At 34.5% G+C, this 27,977-nt stretch overlaps 2 protein-coding genes and 2 pseudogenes across 2 annotated transcripts; 1 reads left to right on the forward strand and 3 right to left on the reverse strand.

Moving 5' to 3' along the window:
- Nucleotides 1-3,522: 3,522 nt before the first annotated feature.
- Nucleotides 3,523-7,199, reverse strand: LOC120186076 (alpha,alpha-trehalose-phosphate synthase [UDP-forming] 6-like). Its single transcript, XM_039190118.1, has 3 exons — nt 4,636-7,199; nt 4,269-4,542; nt 3,523-3,956 (listed from the first exon to the last, which is right to left on the reverse strand). The coding sequence occupies exons 1-3, from the start codon at nt 6,648-6,650 to the stop codon at nt 3,663-3,665; spliced, it is 2,583 nt and encodes an 860-aa protein (XP_039046049.1). The 5' UTR covers nt 6,651-7,199; the 3' UTR covers nt 3,523-3,662.
- Nucleotides 7,200-10,551: 3,352 nt separating this feature from the next.
- On the reverse strand, nt 10,552-15,419 carry LOC120186077 (annotated as a pseudogene).
- A 3,127-nt stretch (nt 15,420-18,546) lies between these two features.
- LOC120186072 (cyclin-SDS-like) lies at nt 18,547-21,594 on the forward strand. The gene is given in 8 exon segments (XM_039190114.1): nt 18,547-19,241; nt 19,243-19,594; nt 19,699-19,866; nt 20,416-20,582; nt 20,680-20,808; nt 20,980-21,160; nt 21,372-21,416; nt 21,502-21,594. Coding segments are annotated over 8 exon segments (1,830 nt in total).
- Nucleotides 21,595-23,535: 1,941 nt separating this feature from the next.
- On the reverse strand, nt 23,536-24,869 carry LOC120186068 (annotated as a pseudogene).
- Between the last annotated feature and the right edge of the window lie 3,108 nt (nt 24,870-27,977).

The raw sequence follows: 27,977 nt of genomic DNA on the forward strand, positions 1-27,977 counted from the left end.
AAGAGGATGAGGAAAGTGCTCATCGTAGTACCTGTTCAAAATTTAACGTTAAGTTTTGGGAAAAAAAATGAAAGTTTAGGTACTAAAACGGGCCAAAATTGATAGTTTAGATACTAAACGCGTTAAATTTTTAATGGTGGGAGTACTAAAATGAAACAACAACTAAACGTTAGGTCAGACCCGTCCCAAAAGATGTGGAGGTCCTATGCTACTTTTTAAAATGAGGCTTCTAAAATATTTTATAATAAAACGAAATTATAAAATATCAAAATTTATCATATTACTAATATTTCTTATAAAAAAAAAAAATTAAACATACGAAACTAAGATAATATCACAAAACAACTCTATAATCATGACATTTTATTTAAAAAAGTCATTCTCCAAACGTTCTTAGAAGCAAAATCAACACAATTATTATCATTGTCATTCAAATTAACAGAATCATCATTCAAAATAATTTTATCATCAACATCAATAACGTAATTAATTCCAACAGAAGTATGTGATTCCTTCACAAATAACTTATCAAGAGCTCTTATTTGAGATTGAGTTAACTTTTCTCGTTTTTTTCTCATGTTTTTCACGTCCAGAATCATGTTTTCTAATTGTAGTACCCATGATCAAATTCTCAGAGAAAGAGATCAAGTGATAAACTAAAAACCAAAAGGATAGAAAGAACCTTAAAGTTTAGAAGAATAAAACTTTGAAACAATCGAATTGAAAGTCTTCAATGAGACTATCAAATTGGAGAAGAAACAACCTTCAAATTCCTCAATTAAAAATTCAACCATCAAAACACTAATTAAAAGTAGTAGTAGAAAATTTCTTTTTTTGAGTTTTAGACGATGGAGAAGATTGAAATTATGATAAATATAAATAAGATATTTTTCCGTTAGACATCGTGATTTTAGTGAGTTTTTTAATAAGAAATTATTACAATTCATTTATTGAGATAATAAAGGAATGATAGCATATTGTTTTGGAAAAAATAATTTTTTTATTAACAGATTTCTTTTAAGCGTGGGCCTTTAAAATTTGGGACTATGTTACATATTACATTCTATACATGTAAAAATGATGGGTATGCGTTAGATATGATTTTAAAAATTAAATTTAAAAGCGGACCAAATATGATAATTTAAATGTTAAATGTGTAATTTACCCTAAATATATTTGAACATTGAAAAAAAGTAAAAAAAAATAATAATCCGGACGAAAATCGAATATTACATTATTCCACAAAAGACATGGACCAAAACGTGTGTATGGTATGGACCTATTGGTTCAACATATGGTGTTCAACAGTAAGCAAGAGACCATGTGATGGAGATGAAAGATTTGGCAGCCAAGTGAAGTCCCAGAAATTATGGGTTTGGGGGAAAAGACCATTTGTGGTCTCCTAATCGTCCTCTTAAAGGTAACGGGGACGACTCAGCTCTCTCACTTGACTTCTGTCAAGCCTAATTTCTTCTTCTTTAGTCTACCGATCACATTTGGATTTTCACACATAACAGGTTCAGGGGAGCTTTTTATGATGTTTTTTTTTTTCTTTCAAAATCGTTGTTTGTATAGTCTATTTTGAGGTCAACGAGCATCTATAAGATTGGAATGTAATTTTTTTTGTCTAATCATCGATATTTATCCATTTATCGATTAATCTGAATTAGATATTACAAAGACGTATTGCGCTTGATCTTCCCAATTATGTTTACTTCATTCACGACGCCAAAACGTTGGCCAAAATTAAAATTATATGAGGATAAAATCATATGACATAAATTCACTAATGTAAAAGGCATTTTATATGAGTATAAACTTATAGGAAGGGTCTAAAATATAATTCACTAATGTAAGATTAAAAAATGACATAAATTAATTGTAACCAAAAATATTATTAAGAGCGTAAAATCTATAATATTTTGGGTCCAATAAAAAAATTTATAATATTTTTATTGTAATTAAAATTATTATAAATTGTATATTTTAATTATAAATCTTTAAATTATTGTATTGTATATTTTCGATTATAATTGAAAATATTATAAATTTATATAACTTTTGAAGTTAAATATGATTATATTTTATATTAAAAAAATACTTAAATAATCTTAAATTAATCGGCAAAATCACTCAAAACCCATGATTCTCAATATATATATATTTATTTATTTATTTAGTAGGTAGAGAACGAACAGTGAAGACCACGTCCAGAATGCTACACGTTTCAGAACAATATGGAATTTGCTAAATGATTTCAATAATATAAATTGTACTATTAATAATTAAATTTTAAATTACTTATTATTTAGTATAAATTTAAAATATTTAAGTAATAGTAAACTATAAAAAGAATTTTTGTACATTTTTTTTGAATTTAAAAAATATAATATTCGACCACTTTCATTTTTATTTAACTAAAATATAGTTATTGAAAGTTAATTTTTGTTAAACCTTTACCGGATTATTGATATGAAATAATAAATTTATAAAATTAAAAAGGGTTCATTACAAAAATAGTCATTAATTTGAGTAAGTATGAGTTTTCTCCCACTAAAATTTTAAAAGTAACAAATTAGTCACTAAAATATCAAATAGATTCTTGAACAATGATTTTATATCTAATTTATCAAAAATTTTCTAATTTTTCCATTTTTTGTAATTTATATATATATACTTTTTAAATTTAAAAAATAAAACTTAAAAATTAACTTTTTTTAGACATGAAGCACTCAAATATTTTGAATGATAAATAAAAAATTAGAAAACTTTTAAAATAATTTAAATATAAAATCATTATTAAAGTACCTATTTGATTTTTTAGAGACAATTTCTTATTTTTAAAACTTCAATAGAAAAACGAAAATTTACTCAAATAATAATGATCATTTATATAGTTTACCCTTTTAATTTTTTAAATTCATTATTACACGTCAATATTATGTTTAATAACTTAATCTTAATTAAATAAAAAATAACTAAATATTATATTTTTAAATTTAATATAAAATTATTTGAATTAATTATTAATTCTATGAAATCGTTATTTTCATTAAAAATTAAACATTCTATTCATATTTAAATTAGTTTTACAATTATTTAAACATCAATGATCTCATTTCATCATTTTTATTACATTATTAATTTAATTTTTTAATGTTATGAAGCCAAAAAATATATATATTAATTTTCAGATTTAAATTGTTTTCCTTTATTAAAATATTTAAAATATATTTGAAGATATATGTAATATAATTAAAAATAAATCTTATCCAACATCATCGTAGGAAATAAAATATTAAAACGTCAAATTTTAAATAAATTTTATAAAAAACCAATTCAATAGAAAAAATAAATAAAATACACAAATAATCTTATACAGTAGAATGTTTTTTGATAAATCTCCTATTATTAAAAATTATAAAATAATTTTGTCATGTAAACTGTTTTATTAAATGTTTTAACTATTAAAAGTTATAAAATGATCACTCAATTATTTATATTTATAAAACAATCACTCAATTATTTAAATTCCTCTTAGTAAAACTAAGATAATAATAATAATGTTACATTTCAAAACAAGTTGAGCCAAATATATAGTTGTCCGCTTCTAGGGTTTCAGTTACAAACACAAACAAGGGCAGCTCACCTTTGTTCTTTGTTTAACGACGCACGGAAAGCATCTGATCCGAAACAGAAGCCAGACCCTGCATCAACCTACAGATTTCTACCGTGTCGTCCAAGTAGTACTTGGCCTTGCTCGGTTTTTTACCTACGGTACACGCAAACACTTCTGATCTGGGATCGATCAACGGCCCGGATACTGAGCTTATGATTACCTCGAACATATCTTCGTCGGATCGGTCGTCTCCTATGCATAGAACGAAGTCGGGTAACATCCCCTTCTCTTGCATGGTGGAAAGTAGGCGCTTAGCTACAAGACCCTTGCTTACACCCTGCATGTACACCAATGAAAATGAATGCTCGATAAAGAAACACCATCCAAAGGTCAAAAATACAAGAGCTCCATTAGAGAGCTCTCGATAATAGTTAAATGCAATTCGATACGAGAAAGAAAACGAATGCCTAGTTCAACCAATAAACCAGTTCCTACCTAAGGTCTATTTCTATTTCGTTTAATCCTTAATCAGATCCATGATAATCCGAATATGATCAGATCTCATTATGCATGGCTAACATGTGATTTAACTGATGCGATTAATCGATTTTCAGCTCAACCATGAAAAAAAAAGCACTTGTTTCCAAACCTGTGGCTTAACCTCCACAAAATTCTGACCACTCTTTACTGTAACAGGTTCGTTGGCCAGCACACTTTCGAGATGATCCAGAAGTTCTTTAGCTTGGCACGATCCAAAATCTGGATCCGCGTCCTCGTAACACCAGACGAGGGCAGTTTCCTTGTCTTCGATATAGGATCCATCAGTGGTCTCCATGTATTGCTTCATTACAGGTTCTGCAATCTGCTTCCATCCACAGTCCGCTGCTTGGACACACGTTTCCCATTCCTCGTCTCCCTTGAGCCTAAAAGGATAAAAAGATCAACTTTAAACTGAAAACCAGTCTTATGATAAAGATAAAAATAGGAATTACAAGGATTCAAGTGGTTCACTTAACCTCAAGAAGTAGCCATGCTCAGCAGCAATTCCTAGTTTATCGCATGGAGAAAACCATTCCGCGAGTGTCTTTCGGCTTTTGGCACTGACGATAAAAACCATGTTGTTTTTATCTCTGCACAGGCTATTTATAATGTCGAGGGATTTAGATGATGGGCTCTTGTCGATCGAAGCCTGTGGCATTAAAGTGCCATCATAGTCTAGAAGAATCGCCCTAGTGGTCGTCCTCTTGTAAGCTGATACAATGTGCTCCATTGAGAGCTTTCTGAAGTTTGGACCAAGAGCCACAACTCGAAAACTTAACCCAAAACCAATACCCCAGCATCGTCGTCTGACATGTTCTCGACATGTCCTCTCCAAATCTTGAAGGAAACTATGAGCCCAATATCCAACATGATGGGTACTCACATATCTGTAATGCTTCTCGTGCCTAAGCTGTTTTTCCGGTTCTGCCATCGCGAGGGCGCACTCCATTGCATCTGCTACAGCATCAATATTCCACGGATTTACTCGAATTGCTCCGCTCAGAGAAGGGGAGCAGCCAATGAATTCCGAAACAACAAGCATGCTTTTCTTTGGTGTGGATGGCTCCAACCCCAAAACCTTATTCAGCCTCTCGTTCGCCTGTCGGCTGATTATATACTCATACGGTATGAGATTCATTCCATCCCTTACAGCTGTTACTAAACAACACTCTGCAACAACATAATATGCAATCCTCTCGGAAAACTTAAGCGGTTCATTGATCAATACAACAGGGTCATACCCCGGCTTCCCGAAAGTTTCATTAATCCGCTTCACAGTCGAGTACGTCTCCTCCTGCACTTCTTTCACATCTTTTCCCCGGCCTCTCGCCGGAAGCGCTATCTGGACCAGCACGACCTTCCCTTGATACTCGGGATGTTGCAAAAGTAATTGCTCCATCGCTAGCAGCTTCAAACTAATACCCTTAAATATGTCCATATCATCCACCCCAAGCAACATTGTCTTGCCTTGATCACAATACTGCTTAATGAGGTCGGCGACCTTCGCTTCAGTCTCCGGAAGGCTCAAAACCGACTCGAGCTGACCCATATGTATCCCTACAGGGAGAATTTTGATACTAACAGTTCTTCCGTAATACTCCACGCCTATATACCCTCTCTTGGATTCATAAGTAAGACCAAGCATTCGACTACAGCACGACAGAAAATGCCTGGCGTAATCGAACGTATGAAACCCGATTAAATCCGCATTCAAAAAGGCACGCAAAAGCTCTTCCCTAATAGGCAATGTCTTATATATCTCCGATGAAGGAAACGGACTGTGAAGAAAAAACCCCAGTTTTACTCTATTGAACCTCTTCCTCAAGAAAGTTGGCAACACCATGAGATGATAATCATGTATCCAAACGAAATCATCCTCCGGGTTGATCACCTCCATGATCCGATCGGCGAAAATCTTATTGACCGATACGTAGGCTTGCCACAACGACCGGTTGAACCGACCGCCGAGATCCGGCGACAGAGGCAACATATAATGGAACAAAGGCCACAATTGCTGCTTGCAAAACCCATGATAATACCTGCTGAATAGATCAGGTGGCACAAAAGTGGGCACACACTTGAAGGTCTCAAGAAGAATCTGGGAGACCTCATCTTGTTCATTTGGGTGGATTTCTTCCTTTAAACAACCAACGTATATCACCTCAACATCATCATCTCCTAGCCCATCTTTCATTTGAAGTAGAAGTGAATTATCATCCCAGCTAAAAATCCAACCATTGCTGCTGCTATTTTTATTATTATCCGATTTTCGATGTGCCCTTATAGGCAGCTGATTAGCTACCATGATAATTCGATCTTTCTGAGAGGAGGAGGATGGATCGGAGCATACACTCTCCGACAGATCATCATCGATATCGGAAATGATCCCGGGGACCGTCATAATCCGAGGAATCCGACGGCTAATTCGGCCTAAAGATGGAGGCTCACCGGAGGCAAGCTCTAAGAGATTCGAGTATGATCTGGATACCATTCTTAAAGCTAATTAAAAGAGTTGCTTCAGTATTCCCAAAACCAAAAAAATCCCATTAAAGGGGTGATTCGTTTTGCAACTAGAAATAACGGAAACAATGAAAATTCAAAGGAAAAAGCTGAAGAATTTCAGGGTAAAGACAGATACTTTGGGTTAATGAGAAGCTCAAGAAGAAGTGAATCAAAAACAAATGGTGGATAATAAGTTGACAAATAAAAGGGAATGGAATAGATTCAAGATTACACAAGTAAGAAAATATAGTTCGCCCCAAAAGAATCTTCCACTAGAGATTGTCACACTTGCTACAACAACTGCAGAAAATTCCAAAGTTGAATGGGAAGAAGAAGAACAGAAAGATCAAGAATAGTTGAAGAAATTACCGGCAGTGGTTGTTGTTGAATATTGAAGAATTTCTACTTTTTGATTCCTTTTGGGTAGATAAGAATATCGGAAAATTCACAGGATAAAGCTTAGACCTTTAAGCTAAACAGTGTGACCCCCAAAGAATAAATGAAAAAGAAATTAGCTTTGATAGAGGCTCAAGCTCATCTTTAAATCCCTTTACCAGAAACAACACTCCCTTGCCAAACTCACCGAGAAAAATACTAAATATACCGAGTATTCTTCTTTTTTCTTTCTCGAGAATAAAAAATACATTTTGGGGGCTGAACGATGACCGTCGGATGAGATTTGTGGATTGATCGAACGGCCGGAAGTAGAAGAAAATGTGCACTCGGAGTTCTTATCCTCTTGTCCCTTAGGATAGTCCATCACGAGGCGGGGGGCGGGTCCCACAGACCTCAGGCATCTTGTCTGAAATTAGCTGTAAAATGGGTCGGGGAAATCCCACGTGGCGTGAAACCATTCGCCGGGTAGGTCTTCGTAGGCTACGTGGCATCGTCTCTACGCTTCGTTGACAACACAAAGCCATAGCGAAGTTGGTTCTCTCGAGATACGCGCTCTCGTTTTGACAGATGAGATCTCGTGGGATAATAAATAAATAAATAAACAAGTAAAGAAACGCAAAATATCGTGATTCGACAATACGATATTGAAGCTGAGAAACCTAAAATATCTCCCAAACAAACCGTACAATGCAACCTGCAACCTACAAATTTACAAGCTGTGTTTTTCTATAAATACAATGCAAAACTTTCGAGATAATATTCGAAAAAATTAATTCAAGAGTTAATACACTTTTAAGATTAATTGTTCAAATAGGGTGAAATTCACAGTGTTAGCTGTAGGTCGTCATACACTCCGGGCGACCTACCCTTGCTCAAACAGAGAGAATGAACGTATTGCATGGCACATGTACGTCCCAACACATAGGTCGCCATGCCCTCCGGGCGACCTTGTAGGTCGCCATGCACTCCGGGCGACCTACCCTCGCTCGAATTCCCTCGCATAGCTCGTTCGGATGCCCTCGCATAGCTCGTTCGGATGACCTCGGATACTTTCGGATGGCCTTGGTAGGATGGCCTCGGATGCCCAACGTGTTAGGACGTGCATGGCACATGCAATCTCTTGTAGCTCGCCGGGAAGACATGGCGACCTAGTAGGTCACCCGGAAGGCATGACGACCTACAGCCAACACTGTGGATTTTGAGCAATTAATCTTGAGAGTATTTTATCTCGTGAATTAATTTTTTTCAAAAATTATCTCGAAAGTTTTGTCAAATACAACGCTTGTTGTGTTATATTCATAAAAAGGTTTAATCATTTTCAATATATTATATAATAAAATAATTATTTATATTATATATATAAAATAATTATTTTTTAAAAATCAAATTGAAATACAATCCTTTTAAGGCGCATTACGTTTATCCTCTATATATATTTTTACGAGTTTATAAAATAAATTGACCGTCACATTTTAGATTACCTTTTCATTCCATTGAATATGTTTTGATTGGATATTTTAATTAAAATTATGCTAAATAATTAATATTAATAACGGTTTAATAGTACTTAAAAAATAAATAGCATTTCCTTCTTTAAGGGTAAAATACACAAATTATCCTCGAACATAGAGCGATATTTTGTAAAGTCTCTTAATTATCAAAAATTACAAAAATGATTTTAGATTATGAGACGTTTTGTTGAATCTTCTTACCATTACAAGTTATAAAATAATCTTTCGACTATTTATATATTTTAAAATTATCATTTTTTATTAAAAATTATTACAGTCTAAACTGAATGTTAAAATATTGACTAAGATATGATCACTAAATCTCAAAAGAATATTATATCATAGTCAGTGTATTAACGTTAAATTCCAAAATCTGTTAATTTTTAACAGAAAATACGGATTTAAAATATATAAATAATCGAGTAATTATTTTATAATTTTTAATAGTCAAAAGAATTAATAAAATCATATTTTATAATTTCTAATAATTAAAAGTTCATTAAAACATGATAAAATTTATCCTCTGTTACTGGGTATTACGTGATATTTCAATTAAAAATCTAATCAGATAAAAATAATTATAAAAAGAAAAAATTTATCGGGGGCGATACGATACAAAGGTGGGAAAAGGACCGAAAGCAGCTGGACGTCACATTGAGTTATCCGCCACGTCAGCATAGCGGGACCCATAGGCTATATATATATATGGTTTAACAGGGCAAGTGGGTTCATAAAAGCCTTTTTTTAATTTAATTAAATAAAGTGTAGACTTAAGTGGATAAGCACGGATAATTGAACAGTCTCACGTGGCCTCCAACACGCTCGACACGTGTACCGCACTTATTTAATTTGTGTCTGAATTCGCAAAGAATTAGTTTCTTATTCTCATATGTAATTTTGGAAAGAAGGTAAGGTAATAGGTTAACCCCTAACGTCAGGTTGAGAGTAATTTTTGTAGAAGACTTAGTTATGAATTTTCAATGGGATTCGATTCAACGACTACAAATTAAAAACCTTGCGTTCTACCAATGATAAATAGACAATATTTTGAATTCGCAAAGAAGCGAAAATACGTACGCAGTCTTAATATACGATTTAAAAAAATATTATCAATTTATTATTATTTAAATAATAAAATAGTTAAAAAGTTATCAAAAAATATTATTATTTTTATCGATTTTATTATTATTAGACGTTTTACAAGTTTTGTTAATAAAACAGATAAAATACTATCGATTTTGTTATTATTGAATAATTTATCGAAAATATTAAAAAAATATTGATATTTTAAAAATAAATAATAATTTTTTAAATAATTTTTTTATCAATTATATTATTTAAATAATAATAAAATCAATAAATATTTTTTAATTGTATATTAAAGGCATAAAACTTCCCCAAAGCAGCAGATAAAACAATATTTGCGAAGCGACAAAAACATTAGCCGGCACACCCCCTGGCTTTGCACAGCTCCCTTTGTGACATTTTAAAGATAATGTTTTTAATTGTATTGTTGGCATTTACGACGGCGGTCCATCGTTCCAATCATGGATCTGTCTGCGTGGAAGGACTCCCTCCTCCAATTGCTACCGTTCATAGATCTAACGGATGTGAAAGCACGGCACGAAATTATGACCAGGTTTTGGGGAAATTACTGAAAATGGTTAAAATGATTAAAAATATCTATCTTTAATTTATCAATAAATTAAAAGGGAAAAAAATCAAATTAAAGTACTTTACCCTATCTATCTAAACAACACAAATGAAGGCACCGGAGAAAAATAAACAAATCAATAAACGCTTGCATAAATACTTCATTATTTTTGTATTTTATGCCAAACAAAAATCAGTGGTGAAACAGAGAGGAACCTTGTAGCGCCTGTGCTAGGGTCGTCTGAGCTAGTGAAGGAAACGTTTGCCCAGCACATAAATACTTCATTATTGTTATAATAATAAGATAATGGATTCCACTGCAATTTTTTAACTAGTCCAAAGAAAATGCTCCACTGCAGTATCTGCAAAATCAGCAAAAACATGATAAATTTGGCTTTCCCATGAATGCCATGCAGTAAACCAGATGTTCAAGAAGAAATGTGTTCCACAATATGGAAAAAGGTTTAGTCAATAATAAACGATCTATGTCGATCCAACTATGTTTTTCTTGAAATACCCATTTCCGATATGGTATGAAGATATGATCTATTAATTATCCTTCAATAAGAAAATCAAAAGTACCTGTGTCGGACACCTGCCCATATCCAGGGACAGAAACAGGATTAGATGGACTTCAAAGTTAGCAGGGACCTAATAAGTATTTAATCTAAAATTGGGGGAGCCAAGGATTAATTTGACAAGTATTCAAACTAACAGGGACTACAGTTGATGCTAGACCCCCCCCCCCCTCCCCCCACCCAATTCACGTAGTAGCTCCATCCCTGCCCATATCTCACACTTACAGCCAAGCTCAAGTACCATATCATCAGATTACTTAAAATATCAATGTAACTGAAAATACAATCTGATAGTAATCATTAAAGACAACCACATACTTCCGGTAATGACTAGAAGCTTGAAAACATTTCAGGGTTGTCTTATGCATGAAGAATGTGAAGGTACGAGGAATATGTAATCATTAAGAGCAGTGGATAGTAATGCGATAACAACACTCTTGTAGGAAAACAATTGCAGAACCACATCTACAACCCCTCACCTGTTACTGAATTTCTCAACAGCATCAGATGCATAGAGGAGAGTTTCATTAGCTTTCTCTAGAACCATATAAAGCTCCTTTCCGCCGGTAATACGGGCAATGGCCCAGGCATTATTTTTCGCTCTAATGCACACTTCCAAATCTTTTTCACGACCTGGATTTTCCCATTTTGCTCGACCCTTTTCAGCATCTACTTCTTCTCGAAGCCTATTTAAGGCAAGTAAAGATTCCTGCATTATAACAGAAAAAGAGAACCAGTGAAGGCTTTAATGTTTATCTTGATGAATCAGCAGATTGCAGCAAGATGCGATGGAGGGAATCTTCTAGTTTCTAGATAACATCACAAAGTATCATCAGTAACAGCTTCTGATTTATTCTTAGATTTGAAGTTCGATTGACAAAAGGAAACTATATTTGACCAGAACAAGCTTTATTACAGGGTAGTAAATAGAACTGTAAAGGCAGTCTACAGCAAAATTGATTATCAAAACCAAAATAAATTTCTATTACTAAGAAATAACTGAAAAAGAAGAGTAAGATTATGCTTAGTACTTCGATTACTTGAACTTAGGGCACTTTAATCTTTTCAGAAGGAGAGTAATGAATTTAATTCAATTCTATCGAGATCACTCCTCAAACCCTGCAGTTTGTAGGAAGCACCATAGCAAAATAGCTTACAAATTTACATGATCGAGAAGTTGCAACACAGACTTCTAATAAATCAAGCTGAGCATCTCTCAACTCATAAATACTCCCCTATCTACAATATTGCTCGCATATGGATAAAAAAACTGAAGTTGATTATCACCGAATTATATGACACATCAATCGCCAACACATTTAATTCGAAAAAGCTTAAATCAGTGAAATGATGATAATTTTTTTTCTTGGCCATGTTAAGGAAAAAATTATGTGGTAACCATGTAAAACAACAACAGCTGTTTACCTTTGCTAATGTTGTAACCTTAGCTGGGGGTGAAGCCCTGGATATGTCTCTGTTACCATCCACTAACAAGTAACGATACCCACTGACATGATAAGCATTCTCTCCACCCCATCCCTTTGACAACTTTTCTTCAACTTTCAAAATCTTCAGTGAGGCCTAGAGGTTTTAGCAAATGCAAAAGGTCAAAGAGACTGTCAGACTAGCTAATTATGTATTCATATCATTTCTAAACTTGGTACAATTATTGCACCTAGTAATTAAAGGATCGTTCTCTATTCGGAATTGCTTTGATGCTCAAGTCAGGTTTGTTGTTCATTTGAAAGTCCTAAATGTATTTAAATGATATTTGGCCATGTAGGAACTAACATTTTCAAGAAGTTGTTGTTTCACAATTGAAACACCTTGGTCCCCATTAAGGATAGAAGAGAGAGGAATAAGAAGGATCAACGTAAGGCTTTTGTACTGATAAGCACAGAGATACATCCTCTCCTCTGTCTGCGTAGCCAAACTGTTGGAGTAGTTACATTCAAACTACCAATGTCCCCACCCCAAATATCAGTGACAAGAAAACCGTCTTTCCCTTTGAACCACTTGTCATGCTGCAAGGGCATTGTAACACGATATCTATCATCTCCGGCATGAGAAACATCATGTGAACAATAAAATTGTTCTGAAGCAGAGCAGATCCAGTAGAAACATGTGATGAAGAATTTCCTTTCCGTAAATAGGACCATGACTTTGCGCCAGAGGATAGAGCAAGTGGGGTAATCCTTAAAACCGCATATGTGAACATGTTTATGGTATCCTCCTGACATGAGACCATTAGAAACATTAGTATTTAGCTTTATAAAGCTTAACAGGAAGGGTTCCAATATGAATTTTGACATGGAAACTTTATTTAGCCATTAGAGATTAACAACTTTGGGATAAATGTTGAGGCAGCTAAGAAAAACAAGAAAACTGGTACATCAGCTTCGAAGATCAGACCATACCGGAGAAAGTGTTGTGGACACGAGCAGATCTTGAAATAAAATGAGCGAGAAGCATGGCATGTTGCCAGCAGAAGATTCTAATATTCTGACAAGTGTCTACCAAAACAAGAGGAAATCATTAAAACTAAAGATAAACAATTACGAACAACTGCCATTTTAAGGTACATTTAGTATATTCGTATTCTATGCTTATGGTAGCAGGCCAATAAAGTTTCAAACAAGTCAGGAAGGAATGATTGGTTTTCAATAAGTTTCTAATCTCCTGTTTTAAAATGTTTTCAGTTAGCACTTAAGCAGGTTAAAAATTGATGTAGAACAAAAGGCTAAGCAATACAGTGCTGCCAACTCTCACATCTGGTATAAAAGGTCAAATAGGATTATCCAAACACATTTTTTGAAGAATCAGACAATTGTTTACAAGATCAACCATCAAGAACTGTTCAATTAGATTTACTCGTTAATGCTATATCTTTATTCTGGTAAATTGATGTGCTCAATAGAAGACTCGTGACTCTGGACCTTACAGGTGAGCTTGATTGTGTTATCTTGCCCACTGAAAGGGGAACAACTTCTTGATGATTCCAGAAACAAATACAAAAGAATGTATAGCGTCATTTTCCTTTAATTATATAGCTATTAGAAATCTATGGTAGGGACAATATATGGGAAAACTCAAGTGGAAACATGAGGTATGATGAATTGGTAGATACAGAGTAATAATGGCGCCAGACCTCATTTAAACTACATAAGTATGACAAATCTAAAGTGCAACAGTGTCACTCAAGCATAGAAATTATCTATTTACCTATACTACATTACAATCATTAGTAATTTAGTTACAAAGGTATATAACTTGAAACCACCAAAATATAAGTTTTCCCATAAAGTAGGAACTTTAAACCATTTGGAAAATAAGGAAAAAATGGCATCTAAAGTACATGTGACTACTTCCAAACACAATTCTTAACACAAACCTGAACTTCAATTGCAGCCTCTCGACCTACAGTTAGCATCTGCACAGTCCTTCGTTCCTTTAAGCAGTCACGGAATGATGGCAACTGGGGTTTCTTCCCAACCAGAAAATCTGCCTCAAAATAAAAATTATACATAAGGCATGAGATTTAGCTAGTAGCTACTTCAGCAAAACATGGAAGCACAAATCCGATAAGGCCATTTGATACAGCAACTTCAGCATTACCCCAGCAGCAATTATCCAAGGGAGACCGCTTTTGACATGCTGACAATTAGTGACTTACAATGAAATAAATTCAATCAAAGACAAAAGAACAATAAAAATAGTAAAAGTTTCAAGTGGATATAAAATTTCATATCAACTTACCTCTTAGATAATCCATGATGAAAGGGTATAAAAGGGCACGAGTTAGTCCTCCACCAGGTTCTTTATCAAGCAATGCTCTAATAGATCCATGAAACATCATGAAAAGAGAGTGAATTTCCTTAAGAACCTCTCTTAATGCATCAATCCTCCATATGGCTTCGGCCTCCTTACTTTTCTCCACTACCTACAGCAAGTTTAACAGATATCACCTACCTAGAATAACGTCAGAAGACCATAATTTAACAGACTACCTAGTTACATGTACTCTTCTCTTTTTCCAACAAAATGCTGACAATTAGGGAAATTCTTATAAACAAGGCCAAAAGGATTCCAAGACAGTCTATAGAGACGAATAAAAAAGCATTTCGTACATCTATACATAAAATTAGTAATTCAGAAGAAAATAAACATAGAAAAATATTTCATGCTAGAAAATTACAATCACGTCCATACCATAACCATCCAGATATCTAGCTCTGCCTCGTAAAAGACATGAGAGTGCTTCTCTGCTTCTATAACCTCGCAAGCAGCCTCCGGAGAGAAAATTCTGCAGGAAAAAGAAAAACACAAATTCTTTGAAAAAGAACTAGCTAGAATAAGAAACTGTGTTCTAATTTTAATTTGAACATGTTCGATCAGGAAAGGAGTCCCTTAGTACTAACCGCGTGAATGTAATGAGCCCTTCGCTGAGCCCAATCACGGAGAGTTGATTTGAAAAGGGCAAATCAGCAGGGAAGAAGTATAAAATTTTGTCAAGTTCTTGGCCTTCATGTTGGCCTCGTCTCAAATCAAATATACAGAGTTGCATGCCTTCACTAGCAGTTCCAATTGACGAGAAACCCATGCAACTTGCTGAATTGGCTCAATGGACCTGATTGAAATTAAGAGAGAAAAAGGAAAAATTGAATGCAAAAAGCTAAATAATTAAAAGAAGAAAAGAAATAAAAAAATAAGAAGAGAGACAGAGAGATGCAAAATCACTTACTGTGTAGAATTTGGAGATGAAGCTTCTCCGATCCTCGGTAACCAAAGAATGAGAGCGAGAAGACTTTGGTCTAGAAAAACAACTTTGAATCGTAGGTGGAAGGAGTAACTGTTAGTTAATGCATACAAATCAAACGACAAAATTGGGGAATTCATATTAAAGCCCAATTTGAGTTTTTCGGGCCTCGAGCGTACTACCAGACTTCAAGAATTGATCATTGGCCTAAACTCTTTATTAAACTTAAATGAATTTTTGTTGAATAATTATCCGATAAATTGGTAATATTATCATTTTTTTAGATGAATTTTTCTAATAGTATAGGATGATTGTTTGAATTCGATATATGATGTACATATCTTACCAACGTAATTGTTTGAATTCGATATATATAAAAATATTTCTTTAATGTAATAACGTCTTTGTGTTGGTTCGCTTCATTGGTACCATTTCAATTAAAATTCAATTTTATAAAGGCTTAAATATACAAACGTGTCCAATGTATGTCTTTTTTCAGTTTAGTGCTAATATTTTTTTCGTTCCATTTAGTGTCTAACGTTTCATTTCGTTACTCAAAATGGGTCACGTGTTAAGAGGCACGTATTACAATATAGTAATTTTAAAATTTTCTTTTTAAAAATAAATATTAAAAATATTATTATATTTATAATAAAACTCTTATTTCTTTTAAATTACAAAAAAGCCCAAATCCTAACGTTGAAACTTACCCACAGCGTCAGACGGCAACTACGACGTGACCTACCAGTTGGGTTTTGAGCGAACAGTGACGAGGAAGCTAAATATAGTGGCGTTTAGGCGTACGGAGGTCTGAGGCGGCCGAAATCGTCCAAAATCCGAGGCGTCAGGTGGGTTTTCGATGGAACTTCAAGGGTTCGATTCCGACGAATGGCGACGGCTATCCAATAATTATTTTGGGGCTTTGATCATGGCGGCGAGGTGCTTCGATTGGGATGGGCGATGACGGCGATCAGTGTGGGTTTAGGGGTTGAAATGAAAGTTTTCAAAGGTTTTGGATTATTTCGAAATTAATGTGTTCTTTATTTTAAAAATATATAATTTTTGGATTAAAATTATAAATCTTCCTATGGTTTCCCTTGCAGATGATCTGCCACCTCCCTTCAATTACAAGTCCAAATTTACAGATCTGCATCTCTTTAAAAATCTTGGGTTGAATTTGATATTAAAAAGTGTTTGCCTGCACCTCCCTGATATCGTATTTTGTGTCGTAAGTGAAATCGGCATGAGACGACCGATAAGCCATGGACATTTCCTTGTAATCTTGTAAGAAAATCTCCTCTCTCATCAGTGTTTGGTACAAATACATGGATTGGTGTTCCAGTAGTCACTCCTGCAGTTGTGCCATGATTTACACATAAAAAAGGAAGTAGAAGAAGACAGTAATGGTGGATTGTAGTAATTTGAAATAAGATTTAACCTTCGGAATATATCTGTCTCCGTCCTTCGGCAGTAAAGAAAGGTTGTTTTCGATGATTTTTTGGATTAAAATCAAATATTTTTTTGATTGAAAATTATATATTTTTTAAAATCAAAGACACGTTAATTTCGAATAACCTCAAAACTTTGAAGACCTTCATTTCAACCCCTAAACCCACTCCGACCGCCGCAGCCGCTCGTCCGTGCCTGTCACCGCCATGCCCAATCGAAGCGCCTCGTCATGATCAAAGCCCCCAAAACAATTCGTGGATAGCCATCGCCCTTAGTCGGAATCGAACCCTTGCAGTTTCGCCAAAAACCCACCACGACGCCTCGGATTTTGGATGATTTCGGCCGCCTCGGACCTCCGTTCGCCTCACCGCCACTATATTTAGCTTCCTCGTCGCGTCCACTCAAAACCCAACCGGTGGGTCACGTCGTAGTTGTCGTCCGCCTTGTGGGTAAGCTTCGGTGTTAGGATTTGGGCTTTTTTGTAATTTAAAAGAAATAAGAATTTTTTATAAATATAATGATATTTTTAATATTTTTTTTAAAAATAAATTATCAGATTGCGACATGTGTCACTTAACGGAAAAACTAACGGTCCGTCACGGCGTGACCCATTTTGAGTAACGAATAAACATTAGGCACCAAACTGAAAAAAAAAAAACATTAGACACTAAACTAAAAAAACGTCATACGTTGGCACCTTTTGTATTTTTAAGCCTTTATAAACAAGTAAAGAACTTGATAAAATTATTTTAAGTTTTTGTATATAATGTATTTTTAAAAAACAATTACTTATGTTAAAATGATCATTTTCTAGAGTAATTTATATTTTAGATCACGTGCGGATTAACTGACCTCTCTAGTAAAAGAATTGTTGGTATTCTTTAATGATACAGATTCGAGCACCGTGAATATCAGGGTGTGAGCGTTCAATTTCAAGAGGTTTAGAGTTATCTTTGAATAGATATTGCGTCGTACTTACCTTAATTTAATTGAATTATACAATTTAATTTTTATCTTTAATAAATCACGTCACTCATACTAATAGCATTAAATAATTAGAGTAAAATACGCATTTAATATTTAAAATATTAGTTTTAATTGTATTAGTACTAAACTTTTAATTTTTTTCAAAACATAAATTAAATTTTAATGGTACTAAAATGAAATAAAAACTTAAATTTAAGTATGATCTTAAAATATAAAAAGTTTAGATATTAAAACAAACCAAAACTGATAGTGTTTAAATACTATGTATTATATTTTGCGTCAGAGAGTCAAACAAATATTCAAATCAAACGACGTAGAATACAGACGTGGACGGTTGCATGTATACAGGTGCTAGCGTGAGGATACACACAGCATATAAAAATGCTGTCACTCTCCCCAGTCACTACTCCCACAATGTCCATAACCACTAAACTTCAACTCCACACTCCACTAATCTACGTTATACTACACTTCATCACCTCTCTCTCAATCTCTCTCTATTCCATTCCAAACAGAACTTTCAAATTCGAAGTCTTAAGCAATATATCGCATACAATGAAGTTGAAGAACAAGAACATAATGGAACGACTAGCCGCTGCATCGACGTTTGTAAAGAAGAAAATCCGTTCGAGGCGATCTCGACGAAGACGCTCTCAGGTCGCTCCATTTGTTTTGCGAAATCAGACTGTTGATCTCTCCGTCCATTCCAGTTCTTGTTCTTATTTTTTCGACGCCAATGATGTTTCTTGCGATTCAAGCGGATTTTCGAATCCGAAGAAGAGGAGTTTCGATGTAATTCAAGGTGGATATGGAGCTAAGAATCAAGGAAATGAAGGAGCTGGAGAGTCACAGTTTACGAGGATCACGAGATCGCATTACGAGAAGGGAAGAGAAGCTATAGGAAACGAAGTTGAAGTACTGAGTGAATCTTCTTGCGTCGAATCCAATTCTGGAGCTGATTTTCGTCTTTTTTGTGAACGAAGTTCTAAGTTAAAGAAAACGAGCGATAGTTCTAAGGAAATTGAGAGAAACGACGCGGTTTCGGTGGCGGTAACGCAATCGGATGTTTCCTGCATCGAGGTGATTCATGATGAAATCTCAAAACTCTCTTCGAAGTTTAAGGAAAACGACCTCGTTTCGTCGACGTCCGGTTTTGAGTTCTGCTCAACATCGAACTTCGACACTGCAGTTGAAGATAATGAAAACGACGTCGTTGACGCCAATTTCACCGTTTCGAACTCGAAGTTTGTGAGGATAAAAATCCGAAGAGCGTCGCGGTTTAGATTCTTCACAACTCGTTTGTGACGAACAGTTGTCATTGGAGGAAGTCGTATCTGATTACTCATCAAGTCATCGGACTCTGTTTTCTGAGCTGCAATCCATCATTTTCCCTGAAAGTTCGGATTTAGATTTCTCAGACTACACTCCTCTTTTATATGATTCCGGAAGCCAATTCTCTGATCAGAAATCGACCGATGAATCTCCGACTTCATTGACTTACTCTCTTTTTCTCGATTTCAAACAACAATTCTCCAGATCAACATCTCCTTTAGATCCTAAATTTGCTTCAAGCGCTGTAGATGAGTGTCAACTTTATCCTACAGTGAGTTTACTGAATATTTTTATCGAGTTATTTCGTTGAATGATAACCTTTTGTTGAGTGAATCAAATGATTTAAATTTTCTGTCCTTATCTTTTTTTAAAAAGTTGGTGAGGTTTGAAGATGAGGAAGACGAGGAGAGTTACAAGAGGTTTAGGGAAAGAGAAAGAAGGCAGGTGTTTTTGCGTGATTATGCCGAGGAATACCGATTCACAACTGACCATGGCGATCTTATTCTCCAGCAACGTTCTTTCATGATCCGTTGGATCGTTGAGGTCTGTGACTCTTTAGATCTTTATGAACTCGCTTTAATCTCACCAGAAAGTACAATTTGGGATGTTCTCTGCTTGACGATTTTACACATGCACTGCGCTATGAATCAAATCGTGACACTTCACCATTTTAAGGCATGAAAAAGACTTACTACCACTTTTTTTTTCTTGATGTTTATGAAAGTTATAAAGGGTTACTATTAAGAGTCTATACTTTTCGCCCTTCCTATTGGCTTGTTGTTTGGACCCTTTTGTGATACTGTGATAGACTGTTTAAACCTCGGTAGCATGTAGTTTCTGTGCCTTAGAAGGGATTCTATCGTATTTCTTCCTTCAGGTAGCCCGCAACTGAATCAAACTTGGGTGAAAAGAAACTCGTTATATAGATAGCATTGATTGGTCTTTAGCTTTCAGCATTTTAATATATATATATATACACGTGTGTGTGTGTGTGTTTATGTTGTTAAATAGCCTGTACCAACCGTTTCTTTATTCGTTTAGTGATAATATGTTGTCCAAGTTGATTGACATGTTTTCTGATTTTGAAAGCAGCAAAGTACTGCAAAGGAGTTTCAGCAGGAAACCATATTCCTTGGAGTTAGCTTGCTTGACAGATTCTTAAGCAAAGGATTCTTCAAAAGTAGAAGGAGCCTTCAGATCGTTGGAATAGCCTGTCTTACATTGGCCACCAGATTAGAAGAAAATCAGCCCTACAACAGGTGACGATTACGATAGTTCCTCTCTTTCAATGGGTTACAATTAGGGCAAGGAATTTGCTAATGAGAACTTATTTGTGGCTATACTTAATAATACCAGTGTGCGGCAAAAGAACTTTTACATTGGGAGCAACAAGTACAGTAGAAATGAAGTGGTGGCCATGGAAAGACTGGTGATGGAGTGTCTCAACTTCCAATGTTTTCTGCCTACTATCTATAATTTCTTATGGTAAGTTTTTTCCTCCCGTGTGCCAAGCACCTTCAATTGGAGACATTTAAGACAATCATTTAGATTATACGTTCACCTATATTCCCTTGAAAACTTATTCTGTAATTTTGATTGCTTCCTTAGACATGTTATAAGGTTCTGAAGCAAGAACTGATCTCAAATTATCCCTAGGTTCTATCTCAAAGCAGCCAAGGCTGATGCAGAGGTAGAAAAGAGGGCCAAGTATCTGGCTGTGGTTGCACTGTTGGACCACAAACAGCTGCGCTATTGGCCATCGACAGTTGCGGCAGCGATTGTCATAATGGCTTCTATGGATGCCAATCAACATGGATCGTACCACCAAGTCATCGAGGTACAAATATACACAAATATATATATATACACACACACACATATATTACATTCAGCATCAAGGCTTTTGAAAAGGATGTAAAAGCAAGGTTTGCATCACTATCTTAATTGGAACATTGTTCTCCTTCGAGAATCGTAAATATCATCACAATGTTTCGCATTGGTTTGCACTAAATCTACGTTCTGATGTTAAAATCTATATGTTTTGGCAGATTCATATGAGAACCAAAGATAATGATTTGCCTGAATGCATGACGGTATGGCTACTATACCACCGAATATTACTATAAAATAATCTTCTTTTGCAATTTCTGAGTGCACTGATAATGTTTGACTAAACAGAGCTTGGACTGGTTGGTACAGTACTTAAGCTGCAGCATGGCAAAGAAAAGGGCCCTGAACACATACCGTTTCCATTATTTGCCTTATAATTGAGGCATTATTCATTTCAAACCCTATTATTAAACGAAATCTGTCGTAAGTTGTTCATACTTGTACTTGAAGCTCATGTGAAGTAGAATTTACCCCAACTATATATGCATATTGCGGTTTGAAAAAGGTTAAAATTGTTAGGAAAAAAATGTTAATCCGAGATAAAATAATAATAATAATAATAAATATTATTATATAATTAAACAAAATAAAAATAAATAAAATTTAAAGTAGAGGCAAGAAATTGGTTTACTCATATTTGTACACTAAATCGGATGAGTAAAGTAACATAAATCGAAGGAAAATTTTGTTGAGGCTTTTATGAACAATTTCCTTTAAGACATATTCGTCCTCTCCTAGGTGCTTTGAGTAACGTTTGACGTCGAACAGTAAGTACAACCGTAGTGGTCAGTCGAACACAATCTTGTCTTTCTCTATCACCGGAAATAACGAATTTGAAAGGAATTTTCTAAGTGATTTCCTAATTCAACTTTGTTAATTGTGTCTCAAAGTTGTCTAAGATTGTGCTTCAAGTAACCTATTTATAGGTGAGGGGATATGAATCAAAAGGTTATAATCTTTTGATGAATAGTTAAATTTTATCGAATGGGCATGGAAAGTGCGACCTATCGAGGTAGTACGATCCAATATAACGTTCGAATAAGAATGAACTTGAAAATAATTGAGTATGTTTTAATAAAAATAAATGAATAATTGCTTTAAACAATGATGGCCGTATGCATGTCTTTATCATATGGTTGAATTTAATCTTTTATTAGTGCTTGATATGTAATCCCGAATAATTAGTAAAATTAATATTCTTGTATAAGGAATTGATAGATGGGGTAGCCTTCTCATTAGAGGACATGAAAATCGTGATCTTCTCAAAATATGAAACATTCTTTGAAGTTCGAAATAAATTAATTGATAGGTAATAAAATAAGTTGTGGGATAATTTTCGATTTTAGCATTTGTTTCGAGCAGCCCAATAATTGACGGCCTATTGACTTTTACAAGCTGATTACAGTTCCTAACAAAATCTTGATTTCCTACTCCCCTGCAGTTCCAAGTGATGAGTTTCATTGAATGATCATTGCTTCGGTGGTTTTGGTCTGATGACCCAATTCATTACCTTCAGCATCTGTCACTTGGCATGATCTTCAACTCATCCGTAGGCAAAGGGTTTGACTCTCTTAAAGGAACTTTAGTTCCCGTAGAATTAACATTAGTTCTAGTCTCCAATTCCCCACCATCCATGTGCACATCTGTCTTCTCTAATCATGGTATCCTTCCATCTTCTATATCAATCACTTCCACGGGATGGCTATAAAATTTGAATTTGACGGGTTTTAACTTGATCCAATTTGATTGAGTTGTATTTAAAAAATAATTGAGTTTGGGTCGAGTTTTTTAGATAATATTTCGGATCGGAACGGATCCAGATTTAGCGAGAAAAATACTTGAGTCAACCTGAGAAATAATATAAATTCAAATTATATTTAGGGATAATTATAATAATAACTCTCTATATATTATTATTATTTTAATTAGGTCCTTAATTTTTATATAAAGATATTTATTTCGTGTCAAGTCGCGTTCGGGTTTTATCTCAAAAGTCGAGTCAGGTTCAGATTAAGTGAAATTGTCTCTAAACTAGGGTCGAGTCGGATTTTAAATAGAGAGTATATATTTTTTGAGTCGGGTCAGGTTGACCGGAAACCCAACCCTACCCATATCCATCCTAGTTGCATATTGACCAGATTGTTTTTTTTTTTTGACACCAAAAACATGAGCTAGCAAAGAAAATTAGAAACCATTCCTGTTATAGCAAACTGAGATTTATACGAGACTTAATTTTGTTTACTTAATTTTTGTGTTGCAAATCGCTCTGTAATCTGCAAAATCATAACCAAAATTGACACCTACTAATCTATTCATTTACAATCAGAATGGCCTTTTAAGATTCTTAAAATGATCCATAGGATCAACACATTCCATTTTGTTCCTATGAAGATTCAACATCTTCAACACCTCCGAAGCTTTCTCCTTCGTTTTCTCACCACACCCCACCTGCAAAAGCAGCAACAGCTTTTGAAAAGCTCCCACTTGAAGAGCTTCAAACACGGCACTTTTATCATCATCTTCCATTTTGCAGAGTTTTCGCAATACAGACACCGAGAACTCGGTGGTCAAGTCGGAAACTCTGAGGATTTTCTTGACCAAACCGGCATACTCAAGGCGTTGTCGATGGCCATTCGTCTCCCTTCCTCGGTGTCGGATATTGCGTCGAGAACGGCCAACGCCTTCTCGCATATGCTCCGTTCGGAGTCGAGCGATGTCTCGAGTAGCAATGATATTGCGCCTAGGTTTACTAGGTTTCTCACTTGTTTGTCCTTTGTTGGAGATGATGTGATGATCTGGTGAATGATGAGTAAAGCGGCTTTTGTAGATGATGGACAAATTGGGTCTTTGATCAGCTTGAACAGTGCTTCAATGGCGCCTTCTGTTTCTGATAACTCATCCACTTTTGTTGTATTGTGTGATGAAGACGATGAAACGAGTTCCTTTAGCACTAAAACTGCGTTTCTTCCTCTGGACAAGTCTCCGCTTCTTAAGAACCATATTAAGCACTGCATGGCCGAGGCTGATCCGAAGAAACCCTTGGCCTGTACGTTTAGAGGGAACATCATGGTTAAAGCCGACAATATCTCTTCCAAAACATCATCGTTTTCGTCGAAAGAAGACGCCATGGAAAACGCCTGGAAAGCTTCAGATAAAACTTCGCCTGCCCCATTGGAAACAATGCAACGCTTGTTACGTTCACTCTCTTTTGTCAACGACTTCATCTTTACGACCGAATCTCGACACCTTCTTCCGTCTTGTTTCTTACGAGCAACGTCGACCTCAGAAAGGATGCTCGAGACCTCCGCGGAAGTGACCGGAACTCGAGGCGTCGGGATTCTTTCGATCCCTTTCAATCGGTTCTCGACGCACCAATCTTGAATGTTCTTCCTTATGATGTGATTCGGGGTCGGTTCGAGACTCCTCAGAACTCTGTTGGTGAGAGGGCAAGTGAAATTCCCAGACTCGATCCACTTCTCGATGTTTTCCCGATCGTAGGTTATCCCCGTGGACAACGTGACGGCATCTTTCATCAAGTCTAGCGAGATGGGGCACCGGAATTCTCTTGGAACATTAAGCTCAATCTCACCATTTTCGTTCCTTCGATGTTTCCCTCCACGTTTTGCAGCTCTTCTCCTTCTCCAAGAAGAAATCATGGTCAGTAAAGAAAGAACGTTGGGATTTGGTGGGTGATGGAGCGGACGAACATATATGTTTGTGATAATTTCTGGGAATTTGTTCAACGTTTAAGAGCTGAAGGAAATTATTAAATTTGAAAATTAGAATATATCTTTGACCGTTGAATGGATTACTAAAAATTAAAAATGATGAATGCAAATATGCAAATGTTGAAATGGTAAAAGGGGAAGCACAAATTCAAAAACATTGACCAAACCCCAACCCATCACAAGAGGGCAACGTCTATGGGCAAAAGAAAACAATTAATATTAAATTTTGTAATTTAATTTGATTTAACTCGTAATTTAATAAATTTTGATTTTATTTAATAATTAATGAATTAGGTTTTAAATTTAAATCGTGTCTCTCAACTTTACATGATATATATAGGGATAGATTGAAAGGACGGGACGGGTGTGACCAAATTATAATAAAAATATATATATGTAATTATTTTAAAGGAAACAAGTAACAGTATTATCAATTTGGACCTATTAATGACATTATAATAATTGATTTATTTGTTGACTATTACTTTTGTTCGTTTTATTCACTCAACTATTTTTTCTAAATCATAGCTAATGGTATGTTTTAACTTTATTTAGCTCACCCGTCGTTAAAAAATGAATGGTAACGTCGACGTGTCACCATAAGGTAATGTCGCATCATCGTTAAAAAATAAGAAAATGTCATGTTAGTAGTTTTGTTAGTTTTTTAACGGTGAATGACTAAAATAAAATCAAAATATAACGTTAAATGTGATTTTAAAAAAAGTAGTTAAGTGACCAAAACATAATAAAAATAATAATTGGGGTATTAAACTTGTGCATTACCCTTCTTTTTTCACCGGTGTGCAAAATGAACATGGATGCCAGGCCGAAAGACAGTACGTATAGGTTTTGAAAGCTTATATGATAAATAAGTAATTAAAAGTATACTATATTTTTCATTTAAGTACTTAGATTATTTTTTATTAAAATAAGTACATGAAGTTTTTTTTTGTTAAAATAGATACTTAAAGTATTTTTATATCAAAATATGTATCTAAAATATTTAAAAAATTTATCTAAGTACTAAAAGTATTTTTTAATGAATGTCACATGTCAACTTTTTTAGAACTTAAATGAAAAAATTTGAATAATTTATTTAACTATTTTGACATAAAATACTTTAAGTACTTGTTTTTGAATCAAAAATAACTTTATAGATTTATTTTGACAAAAAAAATTCTTTAGATACTTAAATAAAAAATATATTTTATGTATATAAGGGTATCTAGAATAATAAAGATCGGAGTAAAATAATCAAACATTTTAGCATGAGCGAAAGGTAAGTTAAAGTGAAGAAGCAAAATGAAAACGAAGTGGGAAAAAGAAAGCTTAAGAGAGTAGTGATTTAGCAAACAGTGGGAAGAAAAAAATGCATATTTTCTCGAGAATCGGCGCCGAAAGGGAAAGAAAATGTGGAAACGAACAAGACAGTGCTACTGAAAGTCTGAAGCATTTTAGTTTTAGTGCAGAAAACCAGCAAAGTGAGCTGACGTGAAGAGTTGAGAATCAGAGTTTGAAAAACGTTGTGGATGCTAAATCGAGAACCAGATCTGATAAACCAATAATTTAGTTCAAACATACTAAAGTGAGATTATAATAAGATAATCACGTATAAGATTTAACGTGTTTCGGTCTTATTTACTCAACGAATGATAATAATAACAATTCATTATATAAAAATTCAGTATCTATATCGAAACCGAACACTAAACACATGGTAGAGACTCTTGTGGGATAGTGATTCAATGATTTCTAGAAGGTAAACCATTATGACCATAGACTATACCTTGGTTTTTTTTTTTTTAATTTATAACTTAGAGTAGGGGTGTAAACGAGCCGAGTCGAGTTTGAGTTTTACTGAGCTCGACTCGAAAACTCTGAAATGAAGGTCGACTTGACTCGACTCGAAAACTCTCGAGCTTAAAATTTTCAAGCTCGACTCGAACTCAAAATCCTGAACTGAAGCTAGTGAGCAGCTCGAAAATGCTCGAAATGAAAAAAAAAACATTCTTAAACTTAACTCGATTGAAGCCTCAAACTCAAACTCGAACATGAACCTTAAATACATGAAATATTACTGTATTTTTTTCTCAAAAAATCAATACATAAATATTAATATTATTATTAATTTATTTTTTAAATAAAATCTTAACATATTATATTTTCGATCTGCTCACGAGCTTTTCGAGTCGAATATCGAGTAGCTCGTTTCAGCTCGTTAAGAACTCGAGTCAAGCTCGAGTCGAGTCCATTCGATTCGAGTATTTATCGAGCATTGATCGAGTCAATCTCGAATAGTTCGCGATCTGTCTCGTCTCATTTACAGCCCTAACTCAGAGAGGCTTTTTTTTATTAATTTAAGGTAAGTATAAGATAGTATTTATTTAAAAATAACTGAATGCTCATACCCCTGACATCTATAGTACTCGAACCTAGATCCTCAGGAATAATCACAATTCATTTACCACAGAGGTCACGTAATTCATACCCAGAGAGTCAAATAGTTTGCCTATTAAAACTGTTTTAAAGGTTTCAAAACTATATTTTCCCTAAGAGATAGATTTATCTCCATTGCTGAATACTATAGGATAAATGATTAAGTTCATGGATCAAGTTGCAGAGATGATGAAAGTTGTCTCTAGTTCAGACAACATGAGGGAAAACCCTAGGGTTATATAATATCGAAAGGAGGGGTGATCAGGGATGGATCGAAGAGTGGGTGAGCGCAGTCAACTCCCTAAAAATTTTAAATTATCATATATTTTAAATTTTGCTTATGTATTTTTTATTGAAAATCTGTTTTTTATCTTCTTAAGTTTTATGAGTTCATTCATTCTTAAAATTTTAGAAATATGTCCACTCAATATAATATCATAACATTAGTTAGATTTGTTAAATTAAATTCCGCTTTTACCCTTAAAATTTCAAAAGTATAAGGACTTAAACTAAACAAATTAAATGTAAGGTTTAAATCTACAATTTATGCATTGTAGATGGTTTAGTAATATTTTAACCTTTGTTAAGAATTGGAAGACT

The sequence above is a fragment of the Hibiscus syriacus genome, unplaced genomic scaffold, assembly GCF_006381635.1.
Source record: "Hibiscus syriacus cultivar Baekdansim isolate YM2019G1 unplaced genomic scaffold, ASM638163v2 tig00113184_pilon, whole genome shotgun sequence".
In the NCBI taxonomy this organism is placed as follows: domain Eukaryota; kingdom Viridiplantae; phylum Streptophyta; class Magnoliopsida; order Malvales; family Malvaceae; genus Hibiscus; species Hibiscus syriacus.

Coding starts and splice junctions, on each gene's coding strand:
- LOC120186076 (XM_039190118.1), bottom strand. CDS start 6,650: ATGGTATCCAGATCATACTCGAATCTCTTAGAGCTTGCCTCCGGTGAG. Junction 4,543..4,635: donor GAGCATGGCTACTTCTTGAG/GTTAAGTGAACC, acceptor TTATCCTTTTAG/GCTCAAGGGAGACGAGGAAT. Junction 3,957..4,268: donor TTGTGGAGGTTAAGCCACAG/GTTTGGAAACAA, acceptor GTGTACATGCAG/GGTGTAAGCAAGGGTCTTGT.